This window comes from Danio rerio, chromosome 3 (genome assembly GCF_049306965.1).
Source record: "Danio rerio strain Tuebingen ecotype United States chromosome 3, GRCz12tu, whole genome shotgun sequence".
NCBI lineage: Eukaryota > Metazoa > Chordata > Actinopteri > Cypriniformes > Danionidae > Danio > Danio rerio.
The window spans coordinates 65306536-65328610 of record NC_133178.1 but is presented as its reverse complement, the minus strand read 5'-3'; the positions used below and the strand labels follow the sequence as shown (position 1 = coordinate 65328610).

Here is a 22075-nt window from a genome sequence, read left to right as displayed (position 1 = left end):
CTGCGCTGGAGTTTAGACCGGGTTTGTTTTGTTCTAATGAAAAATCTATTATAGTTTCTCAAAATAGCAACGCGCCAGCGGTCCGCCTCAAAACACCTTCCTTTCTAGACCAGAACGCCTATGAGCGCACAAATGAGCGCTAATGCATTTGCTATTTAAACAGCGTAGCGCAACGCCTCAAAACCACTCTTGTACCAAGCTGAAACTACCAAAAGACTACTGCGCCGCGTCTTGCGCCACACTGTGCCGGGTGTATGATAGGGCCCTAAGTTAGTAGAGTTAGTTGAATTAAAGTGAAGCTGTTCGCCCTTTATTGGTGTCACAATTAAAGTTTATCCACTTTGACACAAACGCACTTTGGTGGAAAAGTCCTTTTATTGTACATTGAGTTCTTATTCATTTTGCTGCATAAAATTACCATCATAAGGGAATTGTATCTGTATTTTCGATAGTAAACTGATTTCTAGTGATGCATATATTTTTAAATGTTAAAATATTATTGAAGGAAGACCGCTGGAGAGCCATGTATTTTAAGTCATGAGCTACATTTGGCTTGAGAGCCATAGGGGATAGGGATAGGGCATAGGGGGGATAGCTGACAATAGAACACAGCCAGAAACTATTCCTAACTACAGCTCCAGAGGTGTAGTTGCAAGTGCACAAGTTTGCAATGCAGTTTGTGAATGTTTAATGAAACTACGGATATGGGAAACTTCAAATCAACAAGCTATGTGTGTAACGACACAGCTTGTGACCTTAGCTGACTAACAATGGTTTTCGGAAACGCAACCCTGAACGATGCATGATAAAAGTTTAAACATATATATATATATATATGACCATCAATAAAATAAAAACGATTCGTACATTCACTCATTCATTTTTCTTCAGCTCAGTCCCTTATAAATTAGAAGTCTCCACAGTGGAATGAACTGCCAACTATTCCAGCATATGTTTTACGCAGCAGATTGGATGCCCTTCCAAACTCAACCCAGTTCTGGGAAACACTCATACACACTCATTCACTACAGCCAATTTAGTTCATGAGTTCCCCAATAGCGCATGTGGACTGTGAGGGAAACTGGAGCACTCAGAGGAAACCCACACCAACACAGGGAGAACATGCAAACTCAACACAGAAATGCCAACTGGCTCAGCCGGGACTCGAACCAGCGACCTTCTTGCTGTGAGGCCACAGTGCTAACCACAGAGCCACATTCTTATAGGCAGACGCAAAATAAAACACAATGTCAGGCGGAAATAAAAACACGGCTTTGTTCATTTGATCCAGCTTTGTTTAATGCTCATCGGATATGCTGGACTCAAGCAAATTCTGTGGACACCATGACGTACATGACTGCTTTATGTAAATAAGCTTTCTGACAGGTTTGCTTCCGTGTCCAATCAAAGTGATGCTGTATAAACAAATTTCGGGAGGAGCAACGAGGCTAATTCATCACAGACAATCATCCTATTATCCAATCAGCTCAAGACCAAACCCCTATAAATAGTCAAACACGTCACACCTCTGTTTTCTCTTGACCCTAGCATCCCTCCACCCCCCCAACTCCACACTATTTAATACCTCTTTAAATCTGAGGGGGGAGCGTTCTGGAGCCGGGCTAGACACTGCGCTCGGACCCAATCTCTCTCCATCCTGATAAGGGGAATCACACGAGGTAGGGTGTCTTCCCGAGCTCAAAGCCCTCTCCCCGGACAGCACGGCAAATACGCACATTCTGTTCAGCTAATTATCTGTGAATGTGAACTGGTGAAACAAACAGGAAAACACAGCAGTGAATTCACATCCTCATGACTGTCATTCCTCTGAACCTGAAATCCATTCCTGATTTCAGTGCATTGATAAATCCGTCAAAACTCTGCAGCTTCTTTGATGTTTGTTCATCTGATTGTATTAATGAAAACACAAACGGCCAACAACTGCAGAAATAAGCATGCTGACGTTATAAAGAGTAAGTTGTAACTAGTGTTGCATGTAATTACACTGTGAAAAATGTGCAGGTTCCATATTTTGTGTTTTCCATTTATGTACGGTGGTGAATTGCATTATGGGATGTTGATCTCTGTTATGTCCACTTTTGATGTTGAAAATTTAACTCTACAGTTTACCAAAGTGATTTTTTAATGATGTTTTTAGTACTTTGAAGTAATTTAATGTACTATATCTAGAGAAATAAGTGTGTAGAATCGCAGGAAATGTGCTGCAGTTTATTATAAGGTGTTTGTAGCGTAATATACAACACCAACCCAGACAATATAGCACTGCAAACTATTACAAATGACAATAAAAGTCACTTTTTTAAAACTTTTCAAGGTTAGAAGTAGTATCAAGATACCATAATGCAATTCAGAAGCAGAAATAATTAAGAAAAAGTGAATCACAAAATACAGAAAACTGCTCACTTACTGATACTTTTTTTCTGTACTTAGCTTACTTTTCTGCTAAAAAAAGAATGGTTACCGATTTCCAACATTCTTTGAAATATTCCTACTATGGAAGTCAATGGTTACTTGTTTCCAACATTCTTCAAAGTAGTCCTACTATAGAAGTCAATGGTTATCGGTTTCCAACATTCTTCAAAATAGTCCTACTATGGAAGTCAATGGTTACCGGTTTCCAACATTCTTTAAAATAGTCCTACTATGGAAGTCAATGGTTACAGGTTTCCAACATTCTTCAAAATAGTCCTACTATGGAAGTCAATGATTACCGGTTTCCAACATTCTTCAAAATAGTCCTACAATGGAAGTCAATGGTTACCAGTTTCCAACATTCTTTAAAATAGTCCTACTATGGAAGTCAATGGTTACCGGTTTCCAACATTCTTCAAAATAGTCCTACTATGGAAGTCAATGGTTACCGGTTTCCAACATTCTTCAAGATATTCCTACTATGGAAGTCTATGGTTACCGGTTTCCAACATTCTTTAAAATAGTCCTACTATGGAAGTAAATGGTTACCGGTTTTTAACATTCTTCAAAATAGTCCTACTATGGAAGTCAAAGGTTACCGGTTTCCAAATTTTTTTTAAATAGTCCTACTATGGAAGTCAATGGTTACCGGTTTCCAACATTCTTCAAAGTAGTCCTACTATGGAAGTCAATAGTTACCGGTTTCCAACATTCTTCAAAATAGTCCTACTATGGAAGTCAATGGTTACCGGTTTCCAAAATTTTTTTTAAATAGTCCTACTATGGAAGTCAATAGTTACCGGTTTCCAACATTCTTAAAAATAGTCCTACTATAGAAGTCAATGGTTACCGGTTTTCAACATTCTTCAAAGTAGTCCTACTATAGAAGTCAATGGTTACCGGTTTTCAACATTCTTCAAAGTAGTCCTACTATGGAAGTCAATGGTTACCGGTTTCAAACATTCTGTGAAATATTCCTTTTTGGAAGTCAGTGGTTGAAAAAAATGAATGACTCACAGAAACCTGGTTGCGACTATAAACTTGAATCGGATCTCCTGAAAAAGAAGTTTAAGCAAATGTAAATTCATATTAAAATTAAAGTACATGTGCAAAACTACCGGTACCAAACTTCCTTGCTTTTCTTTAACAATAGACAACAATAATAATAAAAACAATATAATATCATCTTCTTTACAGACTATCTTATTACAACACTTCATTGTTCAGTTTAAATGACTCATCATTATTACCAGGAAATGTGGAGGAATTCCCCTTTGATAAGATGATTGACAGGGATCTTTCTTTAATGGTGCTATAAATAAAATGCACATGACTAGAAGTACTGTCCTTTCCTTTTCTCCACATAATGAAAAGGAAATAAAGTAAAAGAACTTCATTACAGTAATGTAAATTAAAGTACATTATTCCCCCTTTACTATAGTACACAAGTGAGGTCATTACTGATGTGTTTACTTCATTATTCCCCCTTTACTATAGTACACAAGTGAGGTCATTACTGATGTGTTTACTTCAATATCCCCCCTTTACTATAGTACATAAGTGAGGTCATTACTGATGTGTTTACTTCATTACCCCCCCTTTACTATAGTACAAAAGTGAGGACATTACTGATGTGTTTACTTCATTACCCCCCCTTTACTATAGTACATAAGTGAGGTCATTACTGATGTGTTTACTTCATTATCCCCCCTTTACTATAGTACATAAGTGAGGTCATTACTGATGTGTTTACTTCATTATTCCCCCTTTACTATAGTACATAAGTGAGGTCATTACTGATGTGTTTACTTCATTATTCCCCCTTTACTCTAGTACATAAGTGAGGTCATTACTGATGTGTTTACTTCATTATTCCCCCTTTACTATAGTACATAAGTGAGGTCATTACTGATGTGTTTACTTCATTATTCCCCCTTTACTCTAGTACATAAGTGAGGTCATTACTGATGTGTTTACTTCATTATTCCCCCTTTACTATAGTACATAAGTGAGGTCATTACTGATGTGTTTACTTCATTATTCCCCCTTTACTATAGTAAAGTAGTAAGGTCATTACTGATGTGTTTACTGAAACTGAAACTCAAAAGCAAGCTGCCAGGTCTTATATTTACGTGAGCTTATTTTAAGTTGCAAGCACACATACCTACTTTGAAGGGACAGAAAAGTCCTCAGGACATTATTTGCAAGTTATGTTCATCAGAGAAACCTCAGCTGACAGGGAACGTTTCCAGAACATTCAGTAGAGTTCTTTGAAAGTTGTGTAAACGTCAGCATTATTGAAAAAACATTCCTGTAATGCTGATTCAGAAAAATGCTGCTGGAATGTCTTTAGGAGGTTCTTCTTTGTACTCGATGAACGTTCTCACATTGTTGACATTTTTAGATCACCCATTAAATCCGACTGCCTTTTATTTATTTATTAACTTGTTATTTTGTTTTCCTAATTTCTAATGGGTCCGTTATTACATCACGTGCATAATAAAACGTCATAATATGCGCTGCGCTTATTTAAAACCAATCCCTGAGCGCCAAGTCCAGCGTTTTCAGGACTGAAATTATGTGAAGTTTATTCATAAACAAAGTTCGAGAGGATCACGTGCTTATGATTGTTCACAGCTGTTTCAACTTTAGCTAATGACTGATTATCCTATCAGACGATCCTTAACTCACTATAAATAACCAGACTTTTCTCATCTCAATATCTTCGTCTTGAAGAAACCCCCCCCCCCCCCCCCCCCCAACCCTACTTTCCCTCCTTTAAAACGGGCGTCACGGTGGCCAGCGATTAGCGCTGTTGCCTCACAGCAAGAATGCCCCTGGTTTAATTCCTTTCCAAACCAGACGGCATTTCAGTGCGGAGTTTGCTCGTTCTCCCCGTGGTCGCGTGGGTTTTCCCCGGGTTCTCCGGTTTCCTCCCACAGTTCAAAAACAAGCACCCTAAACAATTAATCCAAATACATTAGCTAAACTCTGAGTACACCTTTCAGCATCCATATCCGACACTTAGCTACAACAAGCAAGAGGGAAGTTATCGAGATCTACCTGAGCTCAAACTCCCCTCTCGCCTTGCAACGGGAGGGAGCCCAGGGCTCGAGGATCTTATAAGCTCAGGGCTCTCTCCCGGGACAGCACGCCAAACTAGCTTTACTATCAATCATCAGCTAAGTGTGAACTCTTGAAAAAGTATTTATCACAATTTTCACTGAAATGTTCATTCGTTACCAGCAATCTCTTATTACACTGCATATAATAATCATAAGGGGTCGTTTCTCTCCGATGGGCTACTTTTCTTTATTGTTTAGTAAACGCGCTAGGTGGACGTGTTTCACAGTTACACTCGCGTCTCTTGCTTATTAGACGCCGTGTCAAATTAAAAGATCTTTACCTTTCACAAGCAGCGCTTCTTATCACTGTTAGTTCCTGGGCAGTGGACCAATCAGAAGAGCTCGGAGGTGGGACAACTATTGTGAGCTTCTGTTTATAGTAGAATGTTACCATGACAACTGTTTTATTCAACTCAGGCTCATTGTGGAAACGTAGCCCCGCGGACGTTTCTGGAGGCCGCGAAATACGTACCGGGAGGTACGTATTTGTGCAGTTTTTGTGAATCCGCGAGAGGCCGCTGTGCTGCGCTTTTTCGCGTCTTGGACGCCTCTCGGGAGCGCGCGCCGTTCGCGCCCCAGCTGTTCTTGCGCGAAAAGCTGCCAGAGGCCGCTGTTGAGCGACCATCTATCCGACTGACGGAATGAATTACTGAACGATTGGCCGGCCGCCCGGTCGATCGTTCACTCATTCATTCCGTCAGTCGGATAGACGGTCGCTCAAAAGCCGACCTAGCCACCCTCCTCCTCCCCCTTCCCTAAACCAAAGCGACGATTCACAAAAGCCGTCCAATAAAGAAACCGCTCTTCGCCGGACTCGAACCTGGTTGTCACCGCGGCCGGCTCCTCCTCCTCCGACCTCTGCTTCGCCAACGTAACACTGCAAGCTAAGCGAACAAACTGGTTGCAGCAGGAAAGCCCTCCACATGGAGGTGAGCCATCACAGCCGGCTACCCGTAGTGTTCGCTCGAAAAAAACAAATGCAGCTATACGTACCTCCGGCCACGTAAATCGCGGTCTCCAGAAACGTCCGCGGGGCTACGTTTTCAGAATGAGCTTGTGTTGGTTTTTTTTATCGTTATATAACAGCGGAGGTGGCGACCATTGTAACTTTGTCCAGATATCTTTCACTGAAATAATCATTCGTGTACTAGCACGCTCTTATTAAATTGCATTCACGATCATAAGGGGTGGTTTACACAATGCGTTTTTCCTCTCCAACGTTCTACTTTTCTATTGTTTTTCAATTTAAACACGCGCTTGATGGACGTGTTTGACCGCTACGGTCACGTCTCGCATTTTTAGATACTGTGTCAAGGCAAAAGATCTTTAACTTTCTCAAGCAGCGCTGCTCATCACTGTTAGTTCCACAGCAGTGGACCAATCAGAAGAGCTTGGAAGTGGGACAACCATCGCTAGCTTCTGTTTATAGTGGAAAGTTTCCATGACAACTGTTTTACTTATCGTTAGATAACAGCAGTGTAGTTATATGATGTGTTTTCATGTACTAATCAAAACATATTGTTTTCCCATTTTTAATGGGTCTGTTATTACATCACGCTCATAATACCACGTCATACATGAGCTGCGCTTTTTTTAAACCCATTCCTGAATGCAGAGTCCAGCATTTTTAGGACTTGAATTAAAAAATATTTATCACAAGTTTCACTGAAATGTTCGTTCGTTTCTTAAACTGTATATTATAATCATATTAAAATTTCATTGAATGTTTTACAATGTAAATACATGCTTTATGGACACGTTTGACCGTTACCCTCGCATCTCGTGCTTTTTAGACACCGTGTCTTCAACTTTCTCAAGCAGCGCTGCTCATCACTGTTAGTTCCACAGCAGTGGACTGATCTGAAGAGCTCAGAAGTGGGACAATCATTGCAAGCTTCTGTTTATAGCAGAGAGTTTCCATGACAACTGTTTTACTTTTCGATATATAATAGCGGAGGAGGTGCCCATTGTGGCTTTTTCCAGACTATCCTGAGTTATATGATGTGTCTTCATGTATCATAACATATTGTTTTCCCATTTCTAATAGGTCTGTTATTGCATCACGCTCATAATAACATGTCATAATATGCGCTGCGCTTTTTTAAACCTATTCCTGTGTGCCGAATCCAGCATTTTTTGGACTTGAATTATGAAGTATTTATCACAAGTTTCACTGGGATGTTCATTTCTTACCAGCACACTCTTATTACACTGCAACTGTTCACTCAACGCCTTTTTTTCTCTCCAACGCTCTACTTTTCTAATGTTTTTCAATGTAAACGCAAATATTTTCAATGAAACAGACATTCTTTATGTTCTGTTTTTTGCAGGATTAAAAAGGAGAATAAAGAAACCTGGATTGTAATGGATTCAGCAGAAGAGACGGTAAACTGAAACATCTATGTGCTTAAATGAACACTCCACTTTAGCTTTGTAAATAAGCTCACTTTTACAGCTTCCCTAGCATTAAACAGGTGAGTTTTACTATGTTTTAATCTATTCAGCCAATTTGCCGGCAGCTAGCTCTCTGCAACTCTCACATGGTCGCCCACTGAAGCTAAGGTCAGTACCTGGATGGGAGACCACATGGGAAAGCTAGGTTGCTGCGGGAAGTGGCGCCAAACCTGCGTTCTCTGTGGGTCCTAATGCCCCAGTATAGTGACGGGTACTCTATAATGCTCAGTGAGCACTGATTTTTCGGACATTAAACCGAGGTCCCGACTCTCCATGGTCATTAAAAACCCCAGGATGTCCTTCGAAAAAGAGTAGGGGTTTAACCCTGGCATCCTGGCCAAATCTGCCCACTAGCCTCTGTCCATCATGGCCTCCAAATCATCTTCATATCATAATTGGCTACATCACTCTGTCTCATCTCCACTAATCTGCTGGTGTGTGGTGTGCGGTCTGGCGCAAAATAGCTGCCGTCACGTCATCCTGGTGGATGCTGCACACTGGTGGTGGATGAGGAGATTCCCCACGATTGTGTAAAGCGCTTAGAGTGCCCAGAAAAGTTCTATATAAATGTAATGAATTATTATTATTATTATTATTATTATTATTATTATTATTATTATTATTATTATTATTATTATTATTATTATTGATCTCCGGGTTTGGCCAAATTTAGCTTAGCTTAGCATAAGTCTTTGATTCAGATTGGACCATTAGCATCTATCTCAAAATTTTACGAGAGTTTTGATCATTTACACAGGGTGTCGGCGGGGCTTAAAAAGTATTAAAAGTTGATATTAAATATTGTAAGATTTTTGATTATACAATGTATAGTTGTATGCTAGCACTTAATCTATAAACATAGATATATACACTGGATATCGCATAGGGACCCTGAGCATGCGTCAATAGCGCTGCCACATTGGTACAGTGCTCCCAGGACAAATGTGATTCAAGCGCACTAGTCAAGACAGTGTTATTACGTGAAGATGCGGGACTTTAGCGCTGTCTACGGGTGTAGTAACGAGCAAACAAAGAAAACAAAGCACAAAGGCAAAACATTTCATAGGTAATATTAAGTTTTTTCTGTTTTTGTATGTTCTGAACTTTTGTGCTAATCAGGTCACGTTATTGATGATAACAGTCACTTACTGCATTCACCATATGGCAAAGCAGCTCCAACTCGCACTAAACACTCGGCTTATGCTAGTCTTGTTGAATAAAATCAGCAAACAATGCAAAAGAAATATGACAACGAGATGCTGCGCTGCCAGAAACTTGTATTATTGACGGCTAACGTTAGTGAAAGAGTCGTTCGGGGGATTCATTCACGAACGAATTGCTCTCTCCGTCAGTATGAGCAGTGAAAGCAGGAGAGGAGCTGTGTTTCAGGACATGATTAGACTAAATTTAACAGGGAGGGTGAATAGTACATTTCTGTACACACAAACACAAGCTTTTTGTTAGGAATGCCCGTGCGGTCACTGATCCATCAATGTAGAAAAGTGATGTAAAATTATAATTTTCGTAATTAGAAAAAAAACTACACACTAACATCCAGGAAAACTCCCGATCACAGATATATGTGTATATGTGTATATCTCTGGCTTTGGATTGCCACAGTCCTCCACTGTACCTTGGTCCCGCATTCATTTCAAAAGAGTGCTACCCTGTACTAAGATGGCGGCGCTATTGACGCATTATCTTCAAATAGACAACAATAGGCCAGGCGACATCTAATGTATATATCTATGATCTATGAATAGTGGAATGCTAGGTAGTTTATGAAATCGGTAAAATCCTGCTAGATTTTACAACACGTTGCTTTGTTTACTATACTACTATAATGTTTTAGTTTAGGATTAGTTTCTTATAATTAGTATTTAGTAAATATACTGTAAGTTAAAAAGTGGCCAATGTTAACGGTTGAAACCCAAATGTTTTAAAACGTATGAATTAAGTCTTAAAAAATGTCTTGAAATGTATTAAATTTCACTATTCTGATTCCTGTATGTACTCCGTTACAAAAAAAAATTACTTATCTGTAGTTATATTGTATGCTAAGACTGACAGAAAATGAAGATTTGCTATTTAATAGGCTGATATGGCTATTAACTATGCTCTTATTCTGGCGTAACAATCAACAAAAGTACAGTTGCTAGCCATATCAGCCTAGAATATAGCTACTTTTAATTTCTCGTCAGCCTTATTACACGATATAACTACAAAAGAGAAGCTTTAAATTGGAAAATGATCAAAACTCTCTTAAATTTTTGAGCGAGGTGCTAATGGTCTAATCCGATTCAACAATCTATGCTAAGCTAAGCTAAAAGTAGACTGAGATTAGCTGAATGGATTCAAAAATGGTAAAACTAAACTGCTAAACTCTAGAGGAACAATAAAATGAGGCTATTTATCTTTTAAAGAGGGAAATATTGCTCTAAACATGGCCTAAAACAGCTAAGGTAAACTCAAACAATATGTCTTCCTCTTTTGTTTTTAGCCAGTGCCAGCCTGCTCATTGAGACACATCATAAACAAGACGGAGAGTCTAAGGAAACAGTTTAGCTTCTTGGTTCCCATCATGCAGTGGCGAGATTCGTTTGGTCTTTCGCAATGGAAGCAGCTCCAGAGTGAATACTTGCCTTACGGCTGGAAGAACCAGTCTTTTGAACGTAAATGCTTAGTAACGGATCAAACAAGGAAATTATCCTGAACAATAATACGACAAATCGAAGTCTCATTGTTTGCTCCTTTACCACAGTAATCGGCAATACTCTTGATCTGCTTACACATCCGGACAATGGTCGTGTGTTTGAGCGGAAATCAGCAGATGCATGCGTTCGCTGTGCTGTGGTGGGAAATGGTGGAATACTGAATGGATCCGGACAGGGAAAAGCCATAGACGGTCACGATTATGTCTTCAGGTTTGTGCAACTGTGAAAGAAATCAATCTGTTTTAAAAAATGTAGTTCCTTTTAGGCCCTGTTTATGCATGGTATTAAATGTGGAGTGTGTAGGATCAATCCTAGTGGTTCAATTGAGTATTGCGGTTCAAATTCAAAATATTGAATGTTGTTTATTTATTTATTTGGCATCTGCACCTTAGATTAATGCACAGACAGGTTGCCAGATTGATTAAACCAACAGTATTCAGTAAATTACACACAAAGTCTATGCAAATGCGTTAACATAAGTAAAGCATTTGCTGTGAAATCGCGAGATTCACCTCAATTGAATCGTCTACGCAAATATAAATGATTTCAATTTGCTTGAAAAGTATTTGAGGTGGTGAACATCCTTTGAGAAAACTTGAGCTCGAGATAAATCGTGATAAATCAAGAGTGCATCTGCTGTTATAAACTAGCCTAGAGCGCCATCTGCTGTTAAAAACTAGCCTAGAGCGAGCACAATCTGCTGTTAAAAACTAGCCTAGAGCGCCGCCTGCTTTTAAAAACTAGCCCAGTGCGCCATCTGCTGTTAAAAACTTGCTTAGAGCGCCATCTGCTGTTAAAACTAGCCTAGCAGAGGGCCGTCTGCTATTAAAAACTTGCCTAGAGCACCATTTGCTGTTAAAAACCAGCCTAGAGCGAGCACCATCTGCTTTAAAACTAGCCTAGAGCGCCATCTGCTGTTATAAACTAGTCTAGAGCACCATCTGCTTTAAAACTAGCCTAGAGCGCCATCTGCTGTTATAAACTAGCCTAGAGCACTATCTGCTGTTATAAACTAGCCTAGAGCACTATCTGCTGTTATAAACTAGCCTAGAGCACCATCTGCTGTTATAAACTAGCCTAGAGCACCATCTGCTTTAAAACTAGCCTAGAGCGCCATCTGCTGTCATAAACTAGCCTAGAGCACTATCTGCTGTTAAAAACTAGCCTAGAGCACCATCTGCTTTAAAACTAGCCTAGAGCGCCATCTGCTGTCATAAACTAGCCTAAAGCGGGCAACATCTTCTGTTAAAAACTAGCCTAGAGCGAGCACTATCTGTTGTTAAAAACTAGCCTAGAGCATCATCTGCTGTTAAAAACTAAATTAGAGCACTGTTTGCTGTTCAAAACTAGCCTACAGCACTGTCTACTGTTAAAAACTAGCCTAGAGCACCATCTGCTCTTATAAACTAGCCTAGAGCACCAACTGTTGTTAAAAATTAGCCTAGATCGGCATCTGCTGATTACAAACTGTAGCCTAGAGCACCATCTGCTGTTTAAAATTAGCCTAGAGCGCTATCTGCTATTAGAAACTAGCCTAGAGCACTGTCTGCTGTTGAAAACAAGCCTACGTCTGCCATAAAAAAAACTGGCCTAGAGCGCCATCTAATGTAAAACAAAAAGTAGCCTAGAGCACCATCTGCTGTTAAAAACTATCCTAGAGCTCCGTCTGCTGTTAAAACCAGCCTAGAGCAAGCAACATCTGCTGTTAAAAACTATCCTAGAGCTCCGTCTGCTGTTAAAAACTATCCTAGAGCGCCATCTGCTGTTAAAAACTAGCCTAGAGCGCCATCTGCTGTAAAAAACTAGCCTAGAGCGCCATCTGCCTTTAAAAACTAGCCTAAAGCGCCGTCTGCTGTTAAGAACTAGCCTAGAGCGCCGTCTGCTGTTAAGAACTAGCCTAGAGCGCCATCTGCTGTAAAAAACTAGCCTAGAGCGCCATCTGCTGTTAAAAACTAGCCTAGAGCGCCGTCTGCTGTTAAGAACTAGCCTAGAGCGCCATCTGCTGTAAAAAACTAGCCTAGAGCGCCATCTGCTGTTAAAAACTAGCCTAGAGCGCCATCTGCTGTTAAGAACTAGCAAAAACTTTAGCTTTTTTTAACCACAGCTCTAGTTGGAATGCAGTTACATTTAAACTATATTTATCGGTGCAACACAAGACCGTTTAGTAGTGCACATATTGCAACAGAGTGTTGCTTTATGTTGCAACCGTTCCACCAATAATGTGTTCAGCTGAGATGCATCACTGTTTCCACCCACTATTAAAGTTCACCCAAGTTCACCCAAAACAGAAAACTCAGTCTTCATTTCCTCATTCTAAACTTGATTAAGACCTGATTGAGTTTCTTTCTTCTGCTGAATACAAAGGAAGACATGCTGAAGAATGCAGGAGAAAACAGCAGATCAACTTCCAGAGTAGTTGTTGTTCCTACTGTAGACGTCAATGGCTGCTTTTTCCAGCATTCTTCAGTGTATCTACCTTTGTGTTCAACAGAAGAAAAACACTCGGTTTGGAACCGCCTGAGAATGAGAATTTTTGTTTTTGAGTGACCTGTCGCTTGACAGCACGCACACAACCTCGTATGACGTTGATCTTTAGTTCTATTTTGGTTGTCAGGTCGGGTGACCAAAATTTAACATCAATTTGTTGTCTAATACTGACGTCAGCTGACATCTAGCCTACTACCGACGTCAGCCAACATTGATATTTGGTTGGTTTTAGGCTGTTCCATTAACTAACTAAAAAGCCAAGATCATTTCAGCATATGGCATCCATTAAACGTCAAAGTCTAGTATCAATAGACCTTTATTTCTGTTGGTTTTGTGTTGTGTAATTACCTAACTAAAATTCAACGTCACTTTGATGTCCTAGCTCCAGGCTTTCATCCGAGCCGTGGTACACTGGACCAGCAGCTCTATACCCTCACCAGGGTGCTCGGGGGTTCATGGAGCCCAACCAGTCCTCATGTGTTTTGTGGGGTTGGAGAAGGCATTCGACAAGTGTCCCTCTTGGCATTCTGTTGAGGGTTCTCTGGGAGTATGCCCTACTAAAAAATCCAGCTTAAACCAGCCTAGGCTGGTTGACTGGTTTTAGCTGGTCGACCAGCCTGGTTTTAGAGGTGTTTTGGCCATTTCCAGGCTGGTTTCCAGCCATTTCCAGCCTGGTCTTAGCTGGTTAGGCTGGGAGATGACCAGCTAAAACTAGCTTGACCAGCCTAGCCAGGCTGGGAGTCCAGCCAAAACCAGCTATGTCCAGCTTAAACCAGGCTGGTCAAGCTGGTTTTAGCTGGATTTAGCTGGTCATTTTCCAGCCTGACCAGCTAAGACCAGGCTGGAAATGGCTGGAAACCAGCCTGGAAATGGCCAAAACCCCTCTAAAACCAGGCTGGTTGACCAGCTTAAACCAGCCAACGTTTAAGCTGGATTTTTCAGTAGGGAGAGGTGCTCTGTTAAGGGTCGTCTCGTTCCTGTACCTAATAAAGTGGCCGAATAAATTTACCAGTTTATTGTAGTAAAATTAATTTATTACAGTTCATCTGTTCACTATAGTTAAAACTACAGTATGCTGTTTATTAACAAAGTGTAACCACAGTGTGCATACTTCAAAACACTATATAGTGCTGGCTGAACATTGTTTTTAAATACAGAGTTGAATTTAATGTAAAATTTTGAAGTTCTAAACTATTGCCACTAATACTCAGGTCTGTTTTCAGGGTAAACGGTGCGGTAATCAAAGGTTTTGAGCGTGATGTTGGCTCAAAGACGTCTTTTTACGGCTTCACCACCAACACCGTCAAAAACTCATTCATCGCTTATCAGCAGGACGGCTTCGTCAGTGTGCCACGTGACCCGGTAATGCGTTGAGAGTTTAGCGGTTGCTGCTAAAAGGGATACAGCTGCGGCCGACAGTTAACGAGAATTATTCATATTTTTCATTAAGTCATCTATTTATCGTGTTTTATTAACGTCTACCCTTAGCCTAACGCTCACAGTTATGTAAAAACAGTAATTATACCGAGTACTATTTATGTTAATTTATTAAATATTAATTTATAAATTATATAAATGTATAAATATATACATATTAATTAAATTAGATATTAATTGTATTTTATTAATGTATACACACCCTACCCAACTGAAAGAACTGCGTAAACCAGCCTAGGCTGGTTGGCTGGTTTTAGCTGGTTGACCAGCCTGGTTTTAGAGGGGTTTTGGCCACTTCCAGGCTGATTTCCAGCCATTTCCAACCTGGTCTTAGCTGGTCAGGCTGGAAAATAACCAGCTAAAACCAGCTTGACCAGCCGGTTTAAGCTGGACATAGTTGGTTTTGGCTGGGTTCATAGCCTGGCTAGGCTGGTCAAGCATCTCCCAGCCTGACCAGCTAAGACCAGGTTGGAAATGGCTGGAAATCAGCCTGGAAGTGGCCAAAACCCCTCCAAAACCAGGCTGGTCAACAGCTGTTTTTTTAGTAGGGATAAACCTCAGTTACGTAAAAGCTTGTTAGGATGGGAGATGCTCGACCAGCCTAGCCAAGCTATGAACTCAGCCAAAACCAGCTATGTCTAGCTTAAACCGGCTGGTCAAGCTGGTTTTAGCTGGTTATTTTCCAGCCTTACCAGCTAAGACCAGGCTGGAAATGGCTGGAAACCAGCCTGGAAGTAGCCAAAACCCCTCTAAAACCAGCCTGGTCGACCAGCTAAAACCAGCCAACCAGCGTAGGCTGGTTTAAGCTATTTTTTCAGTATATTGATATTATTTATTAAACTGCACTCTAAATCGTATTTAATCAACATCTATCCTCACCCGACCCTCACAGTAATGTAAAACTATTATGCTGAGTGTTATTCATATTATTTATTAAATTACCCATTAAATTGTATTTTATTAACGACTACCCCTACCCCAGCCATAAATCCAACCATCAGAGTAATGTAAAACAGTAATTACGACAAATATTATTCATAGTATTTATTTAATTACACATTTAATTGTATTTTATTAACGTTTACCTCTATACAAACCCTATATCTACCCCTTACAGTAATGTACAAATATTAACTATTACTGTAGAGTGTCATTATGATATTTAGTATCCGCAGCTGTATCCCTTCTAGACCTTAATGCTGAGTTTATCAGAAGTTTTCAGGTTCAATTACTGCCCTCTGCTGGTCCGTGGCTGAATTGCAGTGTCGTGTTTGTGTTTCCACCTGCAGGGCATCTCTTATATTTTCATCCCAGCAGAAGCACGAGACTATGTGATGCTTGCAGCTGCTGCCCGGGGTGTGCCTGTGCTCTCTGGGGTGGATAAAGACAGCAGGTGGGTGTAGTTATTTAGTTTATGGTTATTTCATTGATTGACTGAATGTGAAGTGAATGCAGTATGCATAGTAAGCAGCAGGCGGCGCTATATTCCTGCTATCCTGGAAATGAGTGGCATTTTTGGTATTTGTGAGCCTGAAGCACAAAGGCGCTGATGTTGGACAGGTATATTTTTTTGGCAATTGACAAATATACATTGTTTGGGTTATTTTTTTTTTTGGCAAAAACCTTTAAATATTAAGTAAAGGTAATGCTCCATGAAGATATTTTGTATTTTTTTTACAGTAAATATTCATTCATTTAAAAAAAGAGGAATATGATTGGCTAAGATTGGCGATGAAATTAGAAATCAATCAACCAAGCTTCATTACAAAAAAAAAAAAAAAAAGCGAAATGATCACTGATAACATACTCAGATTATAAATGAAAGTCGTCCCATGTAAAGCAGTTTATTAACATTCCAGGGTGGGGTGTATTTCTTGTAATTATAATAATAATTATTATTATTATATGCCTGACACTGGAATGACAACAGGGAAGAACTGAAAAATAATTGAACATAATCACACAACTAGACACTTTGATTAGTCCAACTTACAACAAATTAGACTCATTATTTTATCACGTTAAGTGAGGGTTAACCTAGGCAGTTGTTATTAGAGATTATAACATGGCTAATAGGAAATTCCTATATACTGAGCAATGTAATAAACTGTTTAAAAAGATCTGTAAATTTGCAGTTTTTCATATTTTGTGATTTGTGTTTTTATTTTCCCCATTTATTTCTGCTTTTTGAATTGCTTTATGGGACATTGATCTTTCCTCCAACAACTTTTATTCTTGAAAAGATGGAAAGATGACTTTTATGAACATTTCTTACAGTTTAAAGTGATACAGTAAATTATCAGGGTTGGTGTTGTATATGATGATACAAAAACCTTGTAATAAACTCCCAGTACTTTTTCTGTTATTTTAAAGACTTATTTCTCTAGATATTATTTTGTATACATTAAATATAAATCAAATAATGCACATCTAATTCAAATAATATTGGTATTGGCCAAAGCTTTATGTTGATATCGGTATTGGTATCTGTATTGGTAAAGAATATTAGAAGTGCACCACTAATTCAATTAATATTGGTATTAAAACTTTATGTTGAAATCGGTATCGGTATTGGTAAAAAAAATCCTATTGGTGTACTCTTAATTCAATTAATATCAGTATTGCCCAAAGCTTTATGTTGAAATTTGTTATCTGTATTGGTAAGAAATCCTATTGGTGCATCCCTAAGTCAAAAATATCGGTATTGGCCAAAGCTTTAAATGGAAATTAATATTGGTAAAACAATTAATTGATTGGTAAAAAAAAATCCTTTTGGTGCACCCCTAAATCAAATAATATTGGTATTGGCCAAAGCTTTGTCGAAATCACTATTCTTATTGGTAAGAAATCCTATTGGTGCACCCCCAAATTAAAAATATCGGTATTGGCCAAAGATTTATGTTGAAATTGTTATTGGTATTGGTCAAAAAAATCTATCGGTGCACCAATAATTCAAATAATATCGCTACTTGCCAAAGCTTTATGTTCAAATAGGTATTTTATTGGTAAAAAATCCTATCACTGCACCTGTAATTCAAATAATATCGGTACTGGTCAAAGTTTTATGTCGAAAGTGGTATCTGTATTGGTAGGAAATCCTATTGGTGAACCCCTAAATCAATAAAATCGGTATTGGTCAAAGCTTTATGTCAAAATCCGTATCTGTATTGGTAAGAAATCCTATCAGTGCACCCCTAAATCAAAAATATAAGTATTGGCCAAAGATTCATGTTGAAACCGATATCGGTATTGGAAAAAGTTTTATTGGTGCACCCCTAATTCAAATAATGTTAGTATTGGCCAAAGCTTTATGTCGAATTTAGAATCAGTATTTGTAGGAAATCCTATCGGGTCACCCCTAAATCAAAAATATCAGTATTGGCCAAAACTTTATGTCAAAATTGGTATCATACTAGAACTAAATAATATCGGTGCACCACTAATTTAAACAATATCTATATTGGCCAAAGCTTTATGTTGAAATAAGTATCGTTATTGGTAAAAAATCTTATCGGGCTCTCCAATTCAAATAATATCGGTACTGGACAAAGTTTTTTGTTGAAATTGGTATCTGTATTGGTAAGAAATCCTGTTGGTGCAACCCTGAATCAAAAATATCTTTAATGGCCAAAGCTTTATGTTGAAATAAGTATCGTTATTGGTAAAAATTCGTAGCTCTCTAATTCAAATAATATCGGTATTGGCCAAAGCTTTTTTATTGAAATCACTATCTGTATTGGTAAGAATTCCTATTGGTGCACCCCTAAATCAAAATTATCGGTATTGGCCAAAGTTTTATGTCAAAATCCATATCTGTATTGGTAAGAAATCCTATCGGTACACACCTAAATCAAAAATATCGGTTTTGGCCAAAGCTTTTTGTTGAAATCAGTATTGGTAAAACATCCAACTGATTGGTAAAATATTATATTGGTGCACCTCTAATTTAAACAATATCTATATAGGCCAAAGTCTCAGTATTGGTAAAAAATCTCATTGGGCTCTCTAATTCAAATAATATCGGTATTGGCCAAAGTTTTATGTTGATTTTAGTATTGGTATTGGTAAAAAATCCTATCAGTGCATCCGTGATTCAAATAATATCGCTATTGGCCAAAGTTTTCTGTCAAAATTGGTATTTGTATTGGTAAGAAATCCTGTTGGTGCACCCCTAAATCAAAAATATCGGTATTGGCCAAAGCTTTATGTTGAAATCAGTATTGGTAAAACATCCAACTGATTGGTAAAATATTATATTGGTGCATGTCTAATTTAAACAATATCTATATTGGCCAAAGCTTTATGTTGAAATAAGTATCGGTACTAGTAAAAAAAATCTTATCGGGATGTCTAATTCAAATAATACTGCTATTGGCCACAGTTTTATGTTGATCGGTATTGGTAAAAATTCTATCGGTGCACCACTAATTCAAATAATATCGGTACTTGCCAAAGCTTTGTGTTCAAAGTGGTATTGTATTGGTAAAAAAATTCAGTGCACCCCTAATTCTAATAATATTGGTACTGGTCAAAGTTTTAAGTCGAAATTGGTATCGGTATTGGTCAAAATTCCTATCGATGCACCCCTAAATCAAAAAATTACTATGCGTCCAATTAAAGGCTTTATGCCAGATTCAGAGTTTGGGTTTAACATTTCATTTTATTTGATTATTATGCCAGGGCCAGTCAGATTTTTGGATACAATCCTGAAATACGGCAGTTGAAGATGATCCATCCCAGCTTCATTCATTACGTGACTCAAAGGTGAGGGAGATTTCCCAGACATGTAGTCTAAACACAAAGTGTTTCTCTCCTGTAATGAAACGCTATGCTATCATTGACCGACAGGTTTCTGAAATCACCATGGCTCGTTCTCTTCAAAGACCTGTACATGCCCAGCACCGGTGCCATGATGCTGATGACTGCTTTACACTCCTGTGACCAGGTCAGTGTTTAGTATTATCAATAAAACAGGATTATACATTAATTTTTAATGAAACTTTTGTAATGTTTTTAAAGGGATTGTTCACTCAAAACTGATAATTAATTTACTCACTTATTCAAAACCTGTTTGAGTTTTTCTTCTTCTTATGCATTCAGACGTTAATGTCCAAACAAATCTTTACATAAGTTTATGCTATATAAATACACATTACATTACATTTATGGGGATGGAAACCTAGCTAATCGTTACAAGTTTTCAACATTATTCAAAATATCTTCTTCTGTGTTCAACAAGACAAATAATCTTACCACATTTTACACTTCAGGACGAATAAATGGAGAGATAATCTTAATTTTCGATTGAACTATCCTTTTATTAAGCTGTTTTAAACATGTGAACACTGGTTTATCCCTCAGGTTTCTGCTTATGGCTTCATCACAGACAATTACAAAGACTTCTCAGACCATTATTATGACAGGGTGAAGAAGCCTCTGGTCTTCTATGCCAACCATGACATGGTGATGGAGAAAAATCTGTGGAAGACGCTGCATTCTCAAGAGCTTTTGTGGCTGTATCAGAGAGAAACAAAAAAATGAGCCTTACGAAATGTTAAAATACCAAACAAGTATTTTACATTAATCTGTTCATTTAAAGATTGTGGGCTTCTTGTGTATCTTTTAGAGCAGTGGGTGTCCAATCCGCCTCTATAAACTTAGAAACGAAAGTTAACATGGTGCCTTAAAAATGTGAGTCAACTCAACTTGTTTCAGCTCAAAGCGTTGAGTTTTAAATGTTATTTAACTAATTATTTAACTTTAACTTCATGTTGCTGGTCTACCTAACATGTTCAAGTGTTAGTGTGACAAATTTGCTATTTTACAAGCTTTAACATTGGTTCAAAAACTTCAACTAACTTCAGTCACAGGCTTTTCTCTCAAAAAATCTCTCAAAATCTCAGCCAAAAAAAAAAAAATCATTAAACAACAGCACATAATATTAGACTAGATATTCTTTAAGATGCTAGTATTCAGCTTGAAGGGACATTTAAAGGCTTAACTAGGGAAATTAGGGTAAAGTTAGGGTAATTAGGCAAGTCATTGTATAACAGTGGTTTGTTCTAGAGACAATCGAAACGAAATGTTGCTTAAGGGGGCTAATAATATTGACCTTAAAATGGGTTTAAAACAATTAAAAACTGAAACGAAACAAAACAAATAAGACTTTCTTCAGAAGAAAAAATATTATAGAAAATACTGTGAACAAATTCCTGAATCTGTTCAGCATCATTTGGCAAATACTTCAAAAAGAAAATTCAAAGGAGAGTGAATAATTCTGATTTCAACTGTACCTAAAACAGGTCCATTTATGGTCCATCCAGGACAGTGTTTGGACACTCCTGCTTTAGAAGTGACATGATTGAGATGAAAAAAGGCCCAATTTTTTTTAAAACTGAAATACATGAAGGATTTTTAGTCTGGAGACTACTCTTGAGTTCCTCAGGGTTCGGTGTTTGGACCGCTCCGGTTCAGTCTGACTATGCATCTAATGAGGCTAATAATCCTGAACAATAAAACCACATATGATAGCTATTGTAGCACCCTTAGACTTGGATGAGCACTATAAGTACCACAATATATTTACAGGGATAGCTTAATGAAGGATGAGGGAGTTGAACAATAAACTGATTTATTGCCGAAAACACACAATAAACAATCTCAACATGAATGGAGTACCTTAATAAGGCAATAAAATAAATGAGATGAAAAGAAAGAACGTAAAAAGCTTTAACATTGGTTTAAAAACTGCAACTAACTTCAGTCACAGGCTTTTCTCTCAAAAAAATCTCTCAAAATCTCAGCAAAGGGTCAATAAACAACAGCACATAATATTTGACTAGATATGTACTAGTATTCAGCTTACAGTAACATTTAAAGGCTTAACTAGGATAATTAGGGTAAAGTTAGGCTAGTTAGGCAAGTCATTGTATAACAGTGGTTTATTCTGGAGACAATCCAAAACTAATATCGCTTAAGGGGGCTAATAATATTGAGCTTAAAATGACTTTAAAATATTTAAAAACTGCTTTTATTCTAGCCGAAATAAAACAAATAAGACTTTCTCCAGAAGAAAAAATATTAGAGGAAATACTGTGAAAAACTCCTGAATCTGTTAAACATCATTTGGGAAATATTTGACAATTAAAAAATCACAGAAGGGCGAATAATTCAGACTTCAACTGCATGGTCCATCCAGGAGAGAGTTTGGACAGCCCTGCTTTAGAAGTGACATGGTTGAGATAAAAAAAAAGCCCCCTAACCCCCCCCCCCCCACCCCCCCCAAAAAAAATTTGAACTCAAACAGTTATATGAAGGATTTTCAGTCTGGAGACTACTCTTGAGTTCCTCAGGGTTCAATGTTTGGACCGCTCCGGTTCAGTCTGTCTATGCATCTAATGAGCCAAATAATGCTGAACAATGAAA

General features: G+C 38.3%; 1 protein-coding gene across 3 annotated transcripts in view; it reads left to right on the top strand.

Annotated features, from left to right (window-relative positions):
- st6galnac2 (ST6 (alpha-N-acetyl-neuraminyl-2,3-beta-galactosyl-1,3)-N-acetylgalactosaminide alpha-2,6-sialyltransferase 2) overlaps window positions 1-21329 on the top strand; it is a 31374-nt gene extending 10045 nt beyond the window's left edge. The window contains exons 2-10 of one of the 3 annotated variants that reach the window (XR_012396428.1): window positions 7889-7943; window positions 10513-10684; window positions 10774-10936; window positions 14437-14575; window positions 15940-16043; window positions 19331-19414; window positions 19499-19595; window positions 20012-20772; window positions 20815-21329. Coding sequence is in view for 2 of the 3 variants with exons in the window: in XM_073934141.1 (XP_073790242.1) it covers window positions 7889-7943; window positions 10513-10684; window positions 10774-10936; window positions 14437-14575; window positions 15940-16043; window positions 19331-19414; window positions 19499-19595; window positions 20012-20191 (994 nt within the window). In the remaining variant the exon portion in view is untranslated. 3 annotated transcript variants of the gene reach the window in all.
- Window positions 21330-22075: the final 746 nt, after the last annotated feature.